At 37.2% G+C, this 20,751-nt stretch overlaps 1 protein-coding gene across 1 annotated transcript in view; it reads left to right on the top strand.

The window, feature by feature from the left end:
- Positions 1 to 2,428: 2,428 nt before the first annotated feature.
- Positions 2,429 to 20,751, top strand: part of LOC111519666 (nicalin-1) — a 102,176-nt gene continuing 83,853 nt past the window's right edge. The window contains exons 1-2 of the mRNA XM_023181480.2: positions 2,429 to 2,658; positions 19,285 to 19,363. Of these exons, the coding sequence (XP_023037248.2) occupies positions 2,511 to 2,658; positions 19,285 to 19,363 (227 nt within the window). The 5' untranslated portion in view covers positions 2,429 to 2,510. The remainder of the gene's footprint in view (positions 2,659 to 19,284; positions 19,364 to 20,751) is intronic.

Raw genomic sequence — 20,751 nt, 5'->3', positions numbered from 1 at the left:
ACCCCTACGTAACAAATGTTTTATACACTTCGTTAGTTAGCCCTGATCTGGAATATTGCACCTCAGTTTGGAATCCTCAATATGTGGTGTATCGGTACAAAAACAATTTCTCAAGGTCTATTTTTAAATATTTTTGCTTTGTGTTTTTTTTTCTCTATCTACTTGCAAGCATTCTGATCGTTTCGATGATCAGTATAGAGCAATATCTTGTTAGCTCTGCGATAATCTTATTCACATAAAATGTGCTGGCCTCAATGGCCGCGACTACGACAAATTTTCTGGTTTGTCTGTGTCTAAGCCTGAGCTTGGCTTAATGCGCTGGACTTGCCCATCTTGTGGGCAGCTTGATTTTAGCCGTATGTATAGGGATCTTCGTTTTTAAGTTTCTTTCTTTAAACAAACTGGTGAAACAGCTGCCTAATGAGTGTGACTCTAGCGTACATAAATTGCCGCAATTCAAGTTCGTTCTACCTTCTGAGAAGTTGCCCAAGATATGTACCCTTGAGAAGCAGTCGCCAGCCATCTCTATTACATCGTCTCTTATTTTACTTTCGCCTACATCTTCTTGTCCCTCTTTATGCTTTTTTTTCAGATTGAAGTACCCATTACAAGCCCTGTTGTATCTCAATCTATCCCTCACGGGAACTCTGATCTATTACAGGATCATGCTGGCTCTCAATCACTTGTGGATTTCAATACTCCTCTGCCTCCACTAAATATAGTGCCTTATCGCAACCAATTATTTATCTCTAGGCTTGCTCCACATACTTCTGTGGGAGCTTATATTGGTAATATAAGCCCTGCTAAGGTTTTAATTCAAACGTTTAAGTTGTCTGGGCCTCGCGAAATATCCTTCTTTAAAATTACTGTACCAAAAGAGTATTTTGCAGCTATGGTAGACACAAATTTTTGCCCGGAGGGCCTAGATGTACACGACTTTGCGCCCAATAAGTGCTCCCCTCCGTTGCCGTCCACCTTCCAAATTTATCTTCTGCTTCAAAAAACTAATAACGTCTAGTGTGTATGAGAAAGTTGACAATATGCCGCTATTACACTGCAGTGCATGGTTTTCGCCATACTCTGGGTGATCCATAGTTAAAGTACAGCGTAACCTTAGTTAATGGCACCTTACCAGTAGCGAAGGTAAAGCGCTTTTCAACAATGGAAGACAGTAGGGGCATATTATTCCGACTGTGAAGTTTGGAAAACTTTTCATCATGGTTTGCATGTGTATATCCAGTCGAGGAGTCAATGAACTAGCATTTATTGATAATACCATGAACGCCGAGCAGTATCTGGAAATATTGGAAGCATATTTAGCACAAAGTGCCATCAAATTTGGATTCCTAAGCGACTATAAGGCGAATTTCAAATTTTACCAAGACAACGACCCCAAACATAAGGAGTAAAATGTCCGGTCTTAGCTTCTTTACAACTGTGGCAATTTTTTTTCTTGATACCGAAAACATTTCTACGAGTTCTGGAACAGATTTGCCCAATTGACGATTCTATAATATCAATTGGACCACTTCAAAACTCAAGCTTTTGCCGGGCACTTTAAAAATCCGATTATTACGGTTTTTAGATCCTTACTCAAAGAATTTTCACAATTAAATCGAAGGGAAAAGAAGAGCTGCGTGATGAAATTCTAAAAGCAAAGTTAGCGGTAAATCACCGTAATTTCTACGAATAAGTGCAAACAGATGAACAGAAATGTGTAAAGAGTTTCTTGACAGTGTCAAATATGTGTAATCTAAGTTTTTGTTGTGTTTTAAGCTTCACCCTTATTGTTTTGGTTTCTGTTTTTTATAATTTGATTTAAAAATACCTATTAAAGAGTTAACCATTGAAAAAAATTAGTTAAATAAACCAAAAACTCTTAATATTTGTACATAAAGTCAAAAAATGTAGCTTTTTACCACTGCAGTGGACTGTGTAAAGTGTTTCTTGACATTGGTTGAAAATTATTATGTGAAAATATGTTAAAACCATAACAACTACCGAAATGGACCCGATTCACACAACCGTTCTCCGAGGAACGGTTGGGATTATCGGTGGATTTGAAAATTTATCTTCCACTGGTACCATCCACCATCTCTTAACAGCTGATCTTACATATGCACTTTAAATTTGTGCAAATGTTTTAACCTAAAATAGATCAATATTTTGACCAAATGACTGGGCCACTTAGACAATTCATCTACCGAGGATTGCGAAATAATATATTTTATTCATGTATGGGTATGTGTGTATTGCATTCGCAAAATATCGATAAAAAGGCCGTTCTGGGTGGTGAAATGGATAGTCAAATTTCGTCACGCCCGATGAAACGGATGGTGAATGTTCGCAAGTGGGAATCGGGATTTATGAGCTTTCAGTGGAGTTATCGATATTGGTTTTATCATAAATATCTTATGTAAATACATATATAAAATTTATGCACATGTACATATGTTACAAATTTTACAGACCATTTTCAAACTAAAATCACAAAGGTTACATTTTTAATCATGTGGAATGAAGCAGTAATTTTTCGATTAGCGCTTCCATACTGCCTTTTAATATCACTGATTGTAATGTGTTCAGCGGGTGCAGGAATCGGTGGTGAATTTCAAGTTATGTCTATGGTTAAGTTTGACAGTAATGGTGATCAATTTGGTACGTACAATCAGAGTTCTATGTAAGTGTTTTGTATTGTGTAAATTTTATAAGGAGCATTATACATATCTATAACTCTTAATCGTTGTTCTACTAACTATGCCGTGCATCAACCTTTTAGGGTCCTCTGGTCTGATTACAATTGCCTATACCGTGCAAACTGCTCAGAGCCATCTATCCCATTATTTAAAACGTCTATCTTCTCCTATTAACTTCATAATTAGTATTGTGGTCTCTTTTTCCATATGTATGTACATATGTGTATTTGCCTTTGTCTGCACCCTTCGGTCGGTTGGGTGTGAAGTGCACGAGCAGCTACAGTGGCTCACAGCTTATTTGATACAGGACAATTTTTTGTCTTTAGACCTCTTTAATATCGAAATTAGATAGTTTATCGTTTATAGTTTTAAGAAAGGAGTGAGTGTCTCTACAGTCCAACATATAATAGAGCGCTTGAAACACGAAAAGTGCATCGAAAACAAGGGTAGAAAAGCGCCAAATCAAATTAACCCCAAGCTATGTGCTCCAAAGTTGGCTGCAGAGGTGGAAGATGAACTGGGCAAGGCGTCGAGCGCAGAAACTGTGCGGCGTGTGCCCGCGAACCATGCATTTAAAAAAAAAAGTGGGCAAAGCCGACTCTCTTTTGCCAAGGAGATGATTTTAAAGGATTGTTCATTTTGGAAAAACGTAATTTTCTCGGACGAGCCCAAATTTAATATATTTGTCTCGGACGGGAGGACGCATGTGTGGAGAAAGCCGAACACTGAGCTTCAAAAGGAGAACTTAAAAGCTACACTGAAACATGGTGGTGGCCATGTGATGGTTTGGGCTTGTATCTCCGCAGTGGGAGTCGGAAATATAGTTTTTGTAGAGGGAAATATGGAAAAAATGCAGTACCTCGACATTTTAAAGAATAACCTGCTCCAAAGCGCCGAGAAACTGGGAATAGTATACAATTTTACTTTTTATCAAGGTAACGACCCGAAACACAAGGCCGCAATCTTTCAAACGTGACTAATTTGGAACATATTATGAAACCACCGGCACAGTCTTCTGACATGAACGTCATCGAAAATCTATGGGCAAAATTAGATACGGAAGTCAGGAAACATAAGATTTCCAATAAAGACTTAAAAAAGCCTTGCTGGAGGAATGGGCCAAAATTATTTCCAGCTACACCCAAAAGTTGGTGTATGCGATGCCAAATAGACTGCAGGCTGTTATTAAGGCTAAAGAGATGCACACCAAATATTAAAATAAGCACTAACATTAAATTTAAGCATTTTATTAACACTGTATCAAATAAGCTGTGAGCAAAGTTTTGGAGTTATTTTGCTTTGTTTTTGTTTTTTCTGTTGAGCAGCTATATTTGGAATTAAATGTTTTTGTTTTTGAAACATGAAGTTGTCCCCTTTAAAATGGCATATCAAGATTTTCGAAATCCTTTATAGTTTTTGAGTTATGACACAAGCAATTTAAAAAAATGGACTTTATTAAATAAGCTGTGAGCCACTGCTGCTCACAATCAAAATCTGCTTAACAGATTTTGTTCTGGTGTCGTAGGGGTTACATTAAATTACTGGGCATAGTATCGTCAACAGTGTTGCCGAAACTTTTTCAGCAAAAGTAGCTAAAGCGAGGTCTAAAAATAGCTAACTTTAAAATTTCTAACTAAAATTTAATTTAAAAAATAGTTTAAAAAAGTAGCTAAAATGAAAACAGTTTTTTTTTTAATAAAAATTCAACTTTTTTAAGTCAATGTTATTATTTCATTGATGAACACCAACTCATCATTTTCAACGCTTTCATCGCTTTTATAATTAGCCTTTCTAAAGGCACTTTGCCGGAACGTCATAGTTGAAACAACATTTTCCCAGTCGGCGTAATCCATATCTATAAGTAAAATCTCGTACTAATATGTATATCAATATTTAAAATAGTTGTTTCTTACCTTATAGCCAAAATAGAGCTTAGCACCGTGCAGTTCATTCTATTTCTTAATTTAGTTTTGATTAAGTTCACCTGACTGAAGAGGCGCTCTACTTCAGCGTTCGACCAGGGAGGAGACAAAATTTGTAGTGGAAAGCTAGCTAACTTCTTATATGGATTGGTAAAGGTAGAGTCTTTATAATTACAAACTTCGACCCAGACATTTTCAACATTTTGCCAGGTGTTATATTGCACGTTATCATATTGGCTTTTTAAATTGTCTACGTCTTCCACTCTAAAAAAAAGTTTAAAGTTAAATAATACTTTCTTCTTGGCTCGGAATACATTTTCGACCGAAAATAGATATATTTTATTTTTATTTAAGAAAGCTTACATTTTCTTCAGTTGGTGTATTAATTCTATTCCATAATCGGAACATTTGATTCGATCTTGAGATTGAGTAAATTCTCATATTATGATTCAGATTCGAATGGAAAATTTTCAATATTAGCAAAATGCGAGAAAGAAAACAAAAAATAAATTGGGTCAAGATTCGATTTTTTTTATATTTTGTCGCAAAGCTCGGGAACGGACGGATTTAGAGGCTAGATGTCTTCCCAACATTTGTAGCTCTTTTAATTCGTTGCTGAAGAAAGTTTGTAACAAAAATGAATATTTTAGAAGTTAGAAGCAAATGAAAAAAACCCTTTTTAAATGGTAACTTTGACGAAAAGCTTCCGGGAAAAATGATGTATGAAACCATCGTGATAATTTAAAAACTAATGATGCAGTTCGATTCGCAGGACCCAAAATAGGGCGAAACCATCGAATCTTTTTTTTTTTTTTAAAAAACTATCACAGTGTAATCAAATTAAACTTGTCATCGCCAATACCGGCACGCAAATCCTCGCAAGTGTAGTGCTAGAACGTTTTTAATAATATTGCCACACTTTGTCCGTTATAATTTAAGATCAGCTGTCTCCGGTTTGGCACAAAACTTGCGAACGCACAACTGTGACAAATGGTCAACTTGTGAAGTAGTAGTGAGCTCTGCAACAAAAAGGGACAACGCAACCTCCTGCTCAATGGTTTTGGGTACTGGGTCCACCTCAAAGGAAATTTTGTTTCTCTGTCAAAAATTCTTATCATTGGAAACATGTTTTTGCAAATTTATACAGTTTTGCGTTTATCGTGCACTTGCAATAAAAACACTTCAGTGGGATCTGTGGTCACTTTTCTCATCCAGTCTTTGAATTCTGGATGCGTCTCGGCATTTTTATACCCTTGTAGAGGGTATTACAAAATTGGTCAGATGTTTGTAACGCACAGAAGCAGACGTTTCCGACCCCATAAAGTAGATATATTCTTGATCAGAATGAGAAGCTGAGTCGATATAGCCATGTCCGCCTGTCCGTCGGTCGGTGCGTATGCGTTTTACTCAGCCATTTTAAGAGCTATTGGGATGAAACTTGGCATTTGAGCTACTAATAAGCCGGGTAAGATAAAGTATAACCAGAGGGCCGGGGTTAACTTCGACCCCGTCAAAGTTTGTATACCCTTGCAACTTTTTTGGTAACTCTTTCCTTACCTATAGCCATCAAAGTGGAAAAACGTTTTATCTTAAAAGGCTAATGTTTCCTAGAAGATATTGATCAAAGTCACTGTTTATCACCGATCGTTCCTATGGGAGCTATATGATATAGTTACCCGATCCTTATCAAATTGAACACAGTCATTAACAGATATATTAAACTAACAAATGTTTAATTTGAAAGCAATCGCATTAAAAGTAACGAAGTTATTGACAAAAGTCACTGTTTTCGACCGATTATTCCTTTGGAAGCTTAATGATATAGTCACCTGATCTTGATCAAATTTGGCATAGTCGTTTATATGTGTAATTAACTCACCAATATGAAATTTCACGTCAGTAGCTCAGAAAATAACGAATTTATTAAGAAAAGTCACTGTTCGTGACTTTGTCATTTGTATGGAAGCTATATGATATAGTGATCCGATCCGGCTGGAGCTCTGTAGCTCCAACGGTCTAGGAGGAGTTTGCGTTGATCCAGACAGACGGGCGTACATGACTATTTGAACTCTTCTCGTCGTGCTGATCAAGAATATAAATACTTTATATGGTCGGAAATGCTTCCTTCTATGCGTTGCACACTTTTGACCAAAATTAATATACCCATTTTGCAAGGATATAAAAATCATCGGACCACCATATCATATAGCTCTAGAAGAATCATTTCCATAAAAATTGGAGTATCTCCAAGAATTTTACTAATATGATAGGTTTGGATATAAAATCTCAAATCCCAAAATTAAAGCTGATCGGATAAACACAAGTTACAGTCAATATAAGTCGGCACAAGCGCTGCCTGCTGCCTACTACGTCATCATCAAATCAACAGAGCACATGCATACACACACAGACACAACGCTACATGTACCGTAGGCGTATGCGTGCCTTGCTTTGCTTGGTGAATGATGGAAGTAGAAGAAAAAATTGTATTAATGAATTGACTTGCAAGAAAAAAATTTCAAAATGTTTGTCTAGATTTCGACTTTATTGAAATTAATCAAAACTGGGTTTTAGCCGGGCTTCAGGTCAGTAAATCTTAATAATTTATAACCTTTTTTATTTTATACCCTTGGGTATAAATTAAATCAGAATTAGTGTAAAATGCTTCGCCTTAACCAACCCAAGGGTATGCACATAAAAAAAATGAAATCTGCAGTTGCAAGCTTTGCCGTTCTTTTCTCGCTTCATGTAGTTTGAATTCCCAACTTCTTTTAGCGTTACAACTGTGGATTTTTTTTCGAAGTCTGCTGATGATAGAACTGGGTCGTTCTTGAAATAGCTATACAGACAACCTGCTCACCTTTTGTGCTGCCTATGATTTTAAATCTTATAAATTTATTAAGATTTATTGACGTGAAGCCCGGCTAAAACCCAGTTTTGATTAACTTCAATAAGGTCGGAATCTAGACAAACACCAAAAACGGAAGGCCCGCCATATTACACATGTTGTTTTAACAGTTGCTGTAAACCGCTTCATGTAAGGTACGTTTCATAATTATAACGCCACCCACATATTTCAAATATTGTTCTAACGGTATAATTCTCGATGTTACAATGTTCTACCGAAATACTTGTTGGGGCACAACAACAACATACAACAACTTTGGGATCAATAGGAATAACGGTACTTTTCTATTTACGCAAATTTGGTTTTGAGCATGTTTAATTATTATAACGCCACTTTCAATAAATGCGTTTTTTTACTACAAATGTCAACAGTTAACAATTTTTTTTTTATGAACAATTAAAATTTGCTTTCCATTTTTAGAAATGACATTAAATATCCTTATAGGCATCCTTAAAACTAAATTTTTAATTACATCTGGCTCAAACATCCATCCAAGCCCCGTCTATCGCATCTTTCAGTTCTTGTACTGTGTTAAACTGCCGATTTTCCCTGGAAACCTTGCGTACTAAGATGCTCCAGAGATTCTCAATCTGATTGAGGTCTGGGGATCCTGCTGTCCAGTTCATAACTGGGATTTCCTTGGAACAAAACCATGACTTCGTCTCCCTGCTCCCTGGAAAGTCCAGTCTCTACCATCATTTTCATTGAAAAATGGGATGAGACAGTTTTCCAACACCTGGATGTAATCTGCACTCTTCATTCGGGAAGATTAAAACTGTAGTTTCTAACATCTAGCCTAGGAAAAAGCTCCTCAAACCATTACATTCCCTCCACCGAAATTGTGCTTGGAAAAAATGTATGTTGTGCCCCAACAAGTATTTCGGTAGAACATTGTAACATCGAGCATTGTACCGTTAGACCAATATTTGAAATATATGGGTGGCGTTATAATTATGAAACGTACCTTAGTTTGAATTCCCAACTTCTTTTAGCGTTACAACTGTGGATTTTTTTTCGAAGTCTGCTGATGATAGAACTTGGTCGTTCTTGAAATAGCTATACAGACAACCTGCTCACCCTTTGTGCTGCCTATGATTTTAAATCTTATAAATTTATTAAGATTTATTGACGTGAAGCCCGGCTAAAACCCAGTTTTGATTAACTTCAATAAGGTCGAAATCTAGACAAACACCAAAAACGGAAGGCCCGCCATATTACACATGTTGTTTTTACAGTTGCTGTAAACCCTCTTTTTTGCATGTAGTACAATATAATATAACAAAAATATTTGGGCGCCACGGTTGGGCGCCTCCACCCCATGGGATTTCACCCCCTCCCTCATCAACACCACATTATACAAATTTAACAAACCCAACACAAGTCCAAACGCATACAGACAACTCTTCCTGGAATATAAAAACAAACACAATAGCGACACTTTCCTATACACAGACGGGTCACTGCAAAGTAACACAGCTTGCTTTGCAATCACCACTGAAAATGAAATTTTAAAAAGAGGCAGTTTGCCTCCATTTTTATTAATCCTTTTAGTCGAAACTATAGCCATTGTAGAAGCAATTAACCTAATCGAAAAAAAAAGGAAACTTTAGTATCTGCTCTGACTCCATATCATCTATTTAATCCATTTGCAACATCAACAATAATATATACCCCACAACCATCCGAACCATACTTAGCAAAACTGCCCCCAGAATTTAACTTCTCTGGATCCCCAGCCACAGCGGCATTAAAGGGAACGAATTAGCGTACACTGCAGCCAAATCCAGAATTAACATAACCCTGCACTATACCCGCAACATAAACACCACAGACATAAACAAGTTCCTAAAAATCAATTAAACCAACAACTCAAACGCATCATAGAGTACTGCAATAGATGGTATTAACAATTAAACAATAACCTATTACACACAGCCGACTACCTAAAAAAAATCAAACAAAATAGCATCACAAGCAACGACCTAACCAAAATTTTTAGACTTCGACTAGGACACACAAGGCTTACACTACAACACTACATCAACCCCAACAACATCCGACCATGCCCAAACTGCCAAACAACAGCTCATCATAACATAAAACACATTAATAAACTACCCCACAACATTACACCTAAGAACACAAATCACACAAAATGCAAACACATGTCCCCTACTTATAATCTCAAAACCTACCCCAGAAAACATTTCTAAAATTATAAAATACCTCAAACTTTCCAGAAACTATCATCTCATTTAATTATAAACAAAACACCTACTCTATATGTGAACTATAAACTAATATTAAATTAAGCAAAATGTAAATAGTTGTATATGTATGTGTATAGTATATATGTAAAACATTACTAGCATTTAGTTGGTGATGGCGCCCAAGGGTATGCAAATAAAAAAGGTGGAATCTGCATTTGCAAGCTTTGCCGTTCTTTTCTCGCTTCATGTAGTTTGAATTCCCAACTACTTTTAGCGTTGAAGATATGGTATGGCCATCACAACTGTGGATTCTTTAGCGAAGTCTGCTAATGATAGAACTTGGTGGTTCTATTGATATATGCGGCTGCCTTACATCCGCTAAATGTGTGTATATATAGTTTAGCTATTTAACATAATGGTTAATATTTCAGAATAATTAAATAAATGAGTTTAAATTCAGGAGTTCTCCTCATGCTCCCCCTGTTAAAAGAACCAACTTTCAAATAAATGATTCTGAAAGCCTTAGTTCGACTACCCGAATTTTGTCATCAGGTCCGGCAATAACGGACGTTGACGATACTATGCGCAGTACGTTCAAGTGGCCCCTACGACACCAGGACAAAGTCTGTTACGCGCGAGCCCAAGCAGATCGCGTGGACAAATACACAATAGGAAAAACAGACAAACAAATAATACTATAGCTATCTATTAACTAAATGGGATAGGATAGATGTTTTAAGCATATTAATAGAAAACTCTGAGCCGATTACAGGGAATAGAAGGTTGTAATCAGAGCAGAGGACCCTAAAAGGTTCATGCATAGCATAGTTAGAAGAACAGCGACTAAGGGATAAGGGTATCAAAGGATGTCTGCTCTGTCTACATGGTACCGACAGATTCACCTGAGCTAATAACTCAGGCGAGTCGATATCACCAATTAGGAGCTTGTGCATAAAAATAACACCAAGCATATTTCTACGATTAGTTAGGGAAGGAAGGGTAATCAAGAGAAGTCTACTAGAATACGAAGTCAAATTGACATTGCGATCCCAGCTTAAGCCACGAAAAGCAAATATCAAGAACTGCTTTTGAACGGATTCAAGTCTAATCTGGTGCAACTCTTTGGCATTTTTATGCAGAGGAATGATATAACATACACTACTCTTGCTAAAGGCCAATGTTGAGCCGGCAAGATGTTTTTATGTACTATAAATAGTTGTCCCGAGGCCACATTTGGTTTTCCGTAAATCCATTTGCTGCGTTGTTGTAAATTATGAACATAGTCCCGTGCCCACAGTGCCCAGAATTGTTGTTTCGAATAAGTCACTCGATGCCATCTATCCAGATACCGCCAAAGTGCGAAGCTCTAGGGGGAAAAGGCAAAAGTTAAATCCTTAAATTGAACGGTATGTTTTTAAGTGATCTATGACGTCTGAGATAAACAATTTTGACTTAAACTCAGCTTGTGGCATTGTCGCAAGCCATGCGTATACAAAGCAGAAATGCATTTGTTGACAATTCGGAGACTAATTCAATATGAATCGTCTTTGAAGCAAAACATACAAAAATTGCCGCATAAGTTTTGTACGGCGGCTTTCCGCGAATCATGTTAGACGTGGGCCGCAAAAATCTACTCCTGTTACTAGGAATGGTCTTTCAGCTCGTAGTCGATCAGCAGGTAGATTGCCCATCACCTTGTCGATGTACAATTTTAATGTCCTTTCGAATTGATTCCACTGGGAAGTTCTGATCGAACATAAAGACAGCATCCGTACGCTCTTTCGGATGCGACAGCGAATCCGTGTATTTCGCATCGATACGTCTTTGATGTGTTTACATATCGTGGTATTTGTAGATTTAATAAGTCTTAAAGATCCTGTAAAAGTTCTTTACATCTTTCCTTAATTCGACCATCGACAGGCTCATCCCAATATAGGCCCTTGAATGTCACGTCTTGAATAAGAATTTTGCACCGAACAATGAGCGGACTTACGAATCCCAGCAAGTCAAACATTCTTGCTACTACTGAAAGAATTAATCGTTTAGTAAATGTTTCTTGGTGGTCACAAATGTATGGAAAGCTAAAGATGTCACTGCTGGGCATCCAAGTCATTCCCAGAGTTTTTGTAGTGTCTTGATCTTCCATGGCGAAGTTTTCGTAATTTCCTTGCAGTTGCTACTAAATTTTGTAAGATGCAATCCAGCCTGTGCTAATTGTAAGATGTCTACTGTTTCATTTTTAATGTGTTGAAGCTCGGTTATGCTATCAGCTCAGGTTAGCAGGTCATCCACGTATAAGTCGTTGCGTAACGTTTCAGCACCTATGGGATGATCGTGTGCATGCAAATCGAGAATACGATGAACACCTCTGATAGCTAAACATAGCTGACATAAGTTTTTAATACTTCTGATTTTGTTGGTCGCCATACAATGCGCTGAAATCTCCGGTCTCTTGCATCTATGACAAATTGACGATACATCTTGGCCTTGTCGCCTGTAAGTGCATACCTGCTCAGACTAAATGATAGAAATGTTATAATTAGGTCTTGTTGAATTGTGGGGCGAATCATTAACAGCTCGTTTAATGATTCTCCCGATGATATTTTAGCCGAAGCATCAAATACAACTCTAAGTTTTGTAGTAACGTTGTGCGGACGCAACACGCAATGATGAGGTATGTAATAATGCGGTTCGTTCTGGTTTGCAACAGGTTTGAGAGACATGTGGCCAAGTTTTCTATAGTCGTCGATAAAATCCACATATGCTTGTTTTAGTTGATCGTCGCGGTCGTGACGACTTTCTAAGGACTTGAAACGCCCAACTGCGTTGTCGTAAGACAATTCAATCTTCTCTGGGGGTTCCTTAAATGGAAGTCGAACTTGTAGTCTTCCATCAGATGTTACAATTGCATTTTTTTCTTTGGTATGCCTGTTACCAACAAACTCACAGTCTTCAATTTCCCAAAATCTTTTAACTAGAAAATCAAGTAATGGGTTGTCGTGCACCAATAAACATTGCTGTCGAGGCCTATAATTCTACAAATTATACATCCATTTTCGGTGTTGATTAAATATGACAAGTTTTCGCCCAAACACGCTGCCCATTCGTGTTTATTAAAATGTGTATCTTGTGGGGTTCGTTGAAATACGCATCGGCTAGTCTGTTATCAGTAGGTATGGTCCAATTTGATGTATCGATATGCTCGTGTTGTTGCTGAGCTCAAATTTTTCAAATGACGGCAAAGTTGGCGGACCATGTGAATGATGAATGCCTGGAACGTATTGTGGTAATTCCGCTGAATTTTTGAGATACGCGAATCCTTACCAGATTTACCCTGATCCTGGTATTTCGGCAGTAGAATATATGCTCGTGCCTACCAATAACTTTGGATAGTCCTGGAGCCGCTTGACTTTTCTCGGTTGTGTACTTGCTTGGATACGGTGTTTTTTTGGTCCTATTCTAAGGATTTGTTGTTGCCTGATGAACTTGAAAGGTTACTCGTAAGGCCTTCTCAGTTGTTAGATTTCTCTTGATCCTTTTCTTAGGACTTGTTTCCCTGGATAAGTTTTTAAGGTTACTCATAAGGCCTTAAGAAAACTTGTTGCTTGATCACGAATTGGTGACTTGATGCTCTCCTTGATTTGTGCTGCCTTTATATAGGCAGCTCCTCTGGCCTCAGGAATTGATTGGTGTAGCACCGCTATACAGCTGGTACTTTTCCATCGGCCTTCTGCTTTCACCCACGCATCTACTTGTTGTAAATCCTATTGGCCGCCCATCTTCTCCCGTTTTCTTTCGCTGCTTTCTTTTCTCTGTCGGCGCTGCCGTCGCCCGTCGCTCCCCTCGATGCACTCATCATACCAAACTTCGCCCAATCCTCCCACACTAGAACTAGAACATACATATATATTTGCTATATTCAACTTGACCTATTACTTTACAATAGTTAGCATGTTTATTTTAAAAGGTATTAGTAGTTGATTTTATATGTATCGCAATCTAATACGCATATTTTATCCATTGGATAGAGGGCTTCCCCATTGCACATCCCTCCTTCTTCGGCTTGTATATTCCCCTCATAAGTCCACAAGCCGTTATCGTTCTCGCATTTATTCTTTTCCCCTTTCTCCCTGATTCACAAGTATATCCCTCACTTGATTTCATTTCGGCACCATGCATCCCCCGCACCCGGCTCGCGGGCTTGCTTGGCTCTCACTATTACTCTCTTTTGTTCGTCGGGTTTCGGTTTCTCGCGATCTAATTGCTTTCGGCTTCGCATGCGTAGCGTAGGCAGAGAGCACCTGCATTGCACACTGGGCGCAAATGCCGATTTACCGGCATAAACTCCAAAAGTAAAGATATGGACTTGAAATTTTGCAATAATGTTAAGATTTTTTTTTTATAATTTTGGATTTTCTTGTTTTGGAATTTTGACCACGCCCACACCAACCGCCCACATGCACAATGTAAAACAAATGGGATATACTGATAAATTTTTATTTACTATTCAAGATCCAATTCAAAATCAAATATTTCTTTAAATTCAAAGTCGGATTCAACAAAAACTGTTGTTTCTATTTAGGGCAACATCAAGAGCGCAATAACCTCTTTTGGTAGAAATTGTGCCTTGTTGTTTCTTTGCGAAGAGATACCCGATAATAAAGGGTCAGATGAATCCAAAGCTCTGTGAAACACATCCGTTAGATTATTTTTGCGGATGTTTTTTCTAGCGTGAAATAGTCTATCACGCTTTTAATATTTATTACGTGCCTCAGAAGCGTTTTCTCCCAAGCAACCGACAGGAAGCACAGAAGATTGTATAATATCTGCACCGTGCACTAAAATCTTGTGAACAGTAGCGCTCGTTGGATACCACGGATATTTCGTTAAAAACAATTGAAGAGGTTCCTCACAAAGTTTCTTAAATTTTATTACATCAATTTCAAACTCGCATGAAAGAACAATTAATATTGTTTGAAAATTCTTCAATAGTTTTTCATCGACACCTAATATTGCGGCAAATAATGAAACATTTGCAAATGCTCTTCGCGCCGTGTTGCCATCATTGGAATTTCCAGAACCGTTCGGACTTGCTTTGTTCACATGTAGTCCCATATCTGTCCAGAGCTTCTCCTCTATTTGCTTTTTCCGTATGCGCATTGCGTTTTTGTCTAAAGTATTGCAGACTCGCCATTTCTGAACACCAATTCTGTATGAAATGTTCAATACGAACTCTAATAAGCGAATCCATACGTGTAGAGGACTAACTCCGAACTGCAAAGTATTCGGTTTCGGCTTAAAAACTTCGCTGTTAATATCGGTAACATTCAAGAAATCTTTCGCACTAGCACCGCAAATAGGACACGATTGGGTTTTCGAATAGACTTTTCGAATATACAATATGCTCCCGACTTTCCTTAATGAATTCGATCTTTAATGGCCTGCAATACTTAATGTACTGTGGCTTAGGGTTTCTCCAGATAATTCGTCCAATTTGATCAATCATTTGAAGAGGATTTATTGTCGTGACAAACAAAAAGACTGGTCGAGGCTTTTAGGTTCCTGTTCATTAAATCGTTGCTTATATACCCTTTGTCCGGTTGAACCATCAAAGCCATAGCTTACGAATAGCCATATTTTAGATACATTAGTAAATTGCTCAAAGACTGGCTTCTGATCTAAAATTATTCTTGAAGCAGTATGATCTAATAAGTTCTGCAGCGTCACATCAGCAACAGTTTCCGATACATTTACTTCAAGAGGCCTGCTCTTTTTTTTAGCTTATTTTACCTTTTCATAGCTTGGATAAATGTTGCAATTCTTTTTTATTCCCATTGATCTAATGTTAATATATTGTTGCTTAGAGAAGGAATTCTCAATAATAAAAGATAATGCCTCATCTGCTGAGAGCAATACAGGTGAAAGATCTTCAGATGTAAAACCTATTGGTTTTAATTTTCCTCTTAATGCTGACATAGCGGCAGCATGCATTAGGCTTTCTTTTAAATTTTCTTTAGAAAGCTTTGAAGCCAATTTTCTTTTCAATCTAGATCCTCCTTCTTCATAAGCTGCAATAGGAAGTCCAGTCTTTTTTGTGCAATTATTTTCTATTGTGAAAAATGATATTTCATTTGCCAGCCAGCTTGCATTTTCCTTTTTAAAGCGTTCAACATGTGTGTTACTTTTGGCTAGCAGCTTTTTGACATGGGAAGCGAAGTTTTGTATTTTCTTTTTAATTTTAACTTCCGAGCTTTTAGACAAACTTTGTTTATTTATTTTTCCCCACAGCCAATCAAAAGAGGCGCTAGCACTTCGTCTTTTTTCCCAGCCACACTTCCAGCAAATCGCATCGACGGATCGAGTTGTTCTAGATCTATTGAAATATTATGAATTTGCGCAAGTATGCGCTCAAGTTGTTAACTTAATTGAAATTAAAATACAATAACACATACTACCACATTAACACTTTACGCAATGCGCCATAATCTTAAAAACAACTATTTTCAGGTTAGGTTCGATTATAAACATGATTTATTAAATCTGCTCAATACAAAACAATACAACAACGAACACAGTTGTGGCACTTAAATCTACATTCTACATACCTTGATTAGTATTTTACATAATTAAAACCACAGTTATTGCAAATAATTCGTGAACGAAAAAGTTTGATACTTCGCACACGTGTTAAGCAATCTTTTGGCGCACACAACTTAGCAAAGCATCAGCTGACTTTACAGAGCTGCCAGAAAGCCAGGGAAGCACGAAAAATATTTTTAAAAACGGTTTTATAATGGTTAGGCATTTCTCTAATGGAACTAACAAAAAAAATGAAGAAAATATAACAAAATAATTTTAGACTTTATGCCGGTAAATCGGCATTTGCGCCCAATGTGCATTGGCCACCGGTACTCTCTCTTGCGGTCATACACGCATAATATACGTGTGGTGTGGGTGTATGCTCTCCACGTATTGCTCCCTAAACTCTCTTGGATTTTATTATAAGGCTAATGCCCTCTTTTGGTTCGTGATTATGCCCTCAAGCCTCGTTTCATTCGCTCTTATGCAGCCGATTTCTTATGTTACGCCTCCCACGCATCTTCCCGCTTGTACGAAATCGCCAGCGGTGGCGTGTGGTTCGATCGGCCATAATTGTGTTTGATCGTAAATCATTTGCTTCGATTTGGTTCGATCGGTTAGCGCTATGCTTGGTCGTATATCGTTATCTTTGATCGTAGCTCCAATGGTGTGCGTCTCGACTGTATCTTGTATTTGGCATATCGTAGTGAGTTGGAGTATGTTTTCCTTGCTTATCGCTTGTTTGTTGTGTGGTACATTATTATTACATATAATGTTCCTCACATGGTTAATATTTCAAAATAATTATATTAATGAGTATAAATTCAAGAGTTCTCCTCCAACAACTATCTAATTAGTTTTATAAAGATAATGTAAGTCCTTCAGAGATTTCATATTTTATGTCACGCAATGTATAAATACTTTACATAAATATCAAGTTACATTCCAACAGCTTATAAATTGTCGGAGTAAAGTGCGTACGCACCGAGTCCGTCAGGTTCAGGCTTGTAATACAGACATTTTCGACCCCTTAACGTATTTATATTTTTGATAAGTCGATATAGCCATGTCCGTCCGCCCGTCGTTATAAATCAACATAACACTACCATTGGGAAAGCTATTGGAATGAAACTTGATATTTAAGCTACTTATAACCCGGGTTAGATAAAGTATAAAAATCATCAGGACTTATATCATTTAGCGATATATGAAAAATAGGTCACGGAGTTGGAGAATCCTAAAAACTAAAGAATTTATTGTCCTGAAGCCTATTGGTAGTGCTCAACAAATTGAGCGTGTGATTCTTTGGCAGATTTCTTTGACCTGTTATAAAAGGGTCTGTAAGCTCTTCAATCGAAACCAAAGCGTGCTCTATTACCGTAGGTCCATGACTTAAAACTTTATGCACTGTTGCTGGAAGATATTACCATGGATAAAATTCAATTAATTAATAACTAATGTGTATTATTCGATTTTTTATACCATACACCCATATGCTGACATGGCATATTAAGTCGCCAAATGTATGTAACAGGCAGAAGAAAGCTTTTCGGACCCCATAAAGCGTACCCTTGCAGAGGGTATCATAAAATTGGTCAGATGTTTGTAACGCACAGAAGGAGACGTTTCCGACCGCATAAAGTATATTTATTCTTGATCAGCACGAGAAGCTGCGTCGTTAGAGCCATGTCTGTCTGTCCGTCCGTAGGTGCGTATGCGTTTTACTTAGCCATCTTAAGAGCTACTGGGATGAAACTTGGTATTTGTAAGATAAAGTATGAAAATTATCATGATCGGACTACTATATCATATAGTGAAGAAATATCTATATCTAAATGTGAAGAAATTGGATTATCCCCATGAAATTTACTAATATGATTGTTTTGGATACAAAGCCTCAGATCTTAAACTTTTAATCTGATCATCAAATCAACAGAGCACATGCATACACACGCAAGCCTGCATGAACTGTATGTGTATGTGTATGCGTGTCGTGCTTTGCTTAGGGAATGGTGGAAGAAGAAGAAAAAGTTGTACTAAAAAGAATAATAATTTGAAGAATTTGTTTGTGTATTGATGAATTGAGTTGCAGGGAAAGATATTTCAAAATGTAAAAATATTATTGCGAAGGACTGCAAGGGTATATAAAATTCGACATAGCCGAAGTTAGCTTCTTTGGTATTTTGTTCAAATTTTTGCCACGCCCATTTTCGCCCCCGAAAATTATATAAAACCGATTTTCTCAAAAACTATACTAGCTAGAGACACCAAGTTTGGAATGTGTACTGACGGAATTGAACATTAAAATATTTTTTATCTGGTGCAAGTAAGTCCGGGAGACGACTTACTTCATTTGACAGTGGGGGCGAGATGCTACGCCCATTTAATCGAAAAACGATAACACCATGTAACAAAATAATATTAAAAATTCTTCTGAATTCTGAATTAAATACTCATAAAACTCGGGTGTGCATGTTATAGTGGATTGAAATAGTCTAAATTGCGAGAGGAAAATGTTTTTTTTTTATAATTGTAGGGGCAGAAGTGAGCGTGGCATTAATTTTAAATAAACGAGATCACGGTGCTCACAAGGACAGACAGACACACATACAGATCCACTCGAATGTTGATGCTGATCATATCACGCTTTGGTATAAAAATTGAATTCAAAGCTAACAGCAATTCTAAATTCCACATAGCCTCCGATCTATTCCAAATTGCCGAAGAAACAAACGTGATTTAAAAGAAAAATAAACGAAATCGTTGTAATATTTCCCATATTTAATCACCCGGCTAAAAACATAAAACCTATATTGCTCTATTTTGGGCTGTTTTGGCCGTTCTATATGCACTAACGGATTGTTGGTGGCATTGAATTGCCAGTTGCCGACTTAGTCTATCTTTTTATAATTTTCTTGAATGGTTCCCAGCTTTAAATTTTAATAAATGTTTATTTATTTTAATTTCAGGTTGTCGTACATTTGCAATTTCTCTGGAAGCTAAGTCGCTGTACACGTGGAGCACCGCTCGTCACGTTGTTTTTACTCGGTAAGTGCCTTATTTTAATTTGAAGACCAGTTTAAAATTGTACACACAATGTTGAATACATTTATTTATTATTTTATTATAAATTAAATTTGAGCGAAGTCGGCGAGACGACTTACTTAGTTTATTGTAAGATATATTGCTTGCACCCACAGGGTGAAATCGTATATTAAAGACGCCAAAATGTATGTAACAGGTAAACGGAAGCTTTTTCGACACATTGCTGATGCATCGGTTTTTTCCACAAACTATTCTATAATCAGACGTGATCGAATTTCTCGCATAGGCGGTGGCGTTCTGATAGCTGTTGATGCTGCTTTATCATCTGAAATGATTCAATTTTCTAGTACCCAGGTGTTAAAGTAAATTTTAAATCTTTTAATGCTTTCATTACTTGTTCCTATATTCCACCATCGTCAGACATGGTGTTATATTTAAATCATTTAGAGGCAATTCAGTTTGTCTCCTCTTTAGTTTCGAGTCAAGACATGCTCATAGTTGTAGGTGATTTTAATTTACCCGCTTTAGCATGGTCACTAACAGATGAATCTACCACGTTGCTGCCCTCTATGTCACATAACTTTATTGATGGCCTTCTAGGCTTATCTCTATCCCAAGTCAATCCTGTCTTCAATTCTAATGACAAATCGTTAGATCTTATTTTTTTTATTGGATTCTTCTTATTGTAATGTTTCTAGGACCAAACAGTTTGTTCTTCCCGAAGACAAATTTCATCCTACATTCAATTTTAAAGTCGATCTGCCTCGCTATCACCATTACTTGGTTCAAAGATACTTTCGTAAGACTGACAATGACAACCTTAATGAAAACATTAGTACTACCGATTGGACTTTTCTGTACAATTGTAGAGAGATGAACTTAGCTTTTCGCTTCTTTTATAATACTCTGAATTCACTCTTTGATATTTGTGTGCCTCTTGGTAGCCAGGAGCGGCTTAGCAAAACTCCCTGGTTCTCTTAAGAGTTTTCCAATTGGAAAAATGTGAAGACTCGTTTCAAAAAACACGGCGTTCATCAGATTACGCTCTGTATACAGTCGCTCGTTCGAAATTTATAATGCTTAATACACAATGCTATAAGAGTTAGCTTGAGCGCTGTGAGCTTCAGTTTTCTTCTGACCCTGAAAAATGTTATAATTTTGTTAATTCTAAACGTAAGTAGAATTAGAACGTAACGAAAAAGCTTCTGCTCTCTGATGTGACGTTTGTGTTTTTGCATAGCTCCTGAGTTTTTATTAATATTTATTGTTTTCTCTCAATTTTTAATTGTGCTTAGTTTGTTTACGCTTTCGCTGGTGTTGATTGCTTGACACCTTGTGTTTTATTTCCATAATTCGCCAAAATAAATATTTTAAACAGTTTTTTCTGTTTC

This window comes from Drosophila willistoni, unplaced genomic scaffold (assembly GCF_018902025.1).
Source record: "Drosophila willistoni isolate 14030-0811.24 unplaced genomic scaffold, UCI_dwil_1.1 Seg531, whole genome shotgun sequence".
Taxonomy (NCBI): Eukaryota; Metazoa; Arthropoda; class Insecta; order Diptera; family Drosophilidae; genus Drosophila; species Drosophila willistoni.
The sequence above is the reverse complement of the archived record's forward strand: the minus strand, read 5'-3'. Positions and strand labels throughout refer to the sequence as shown.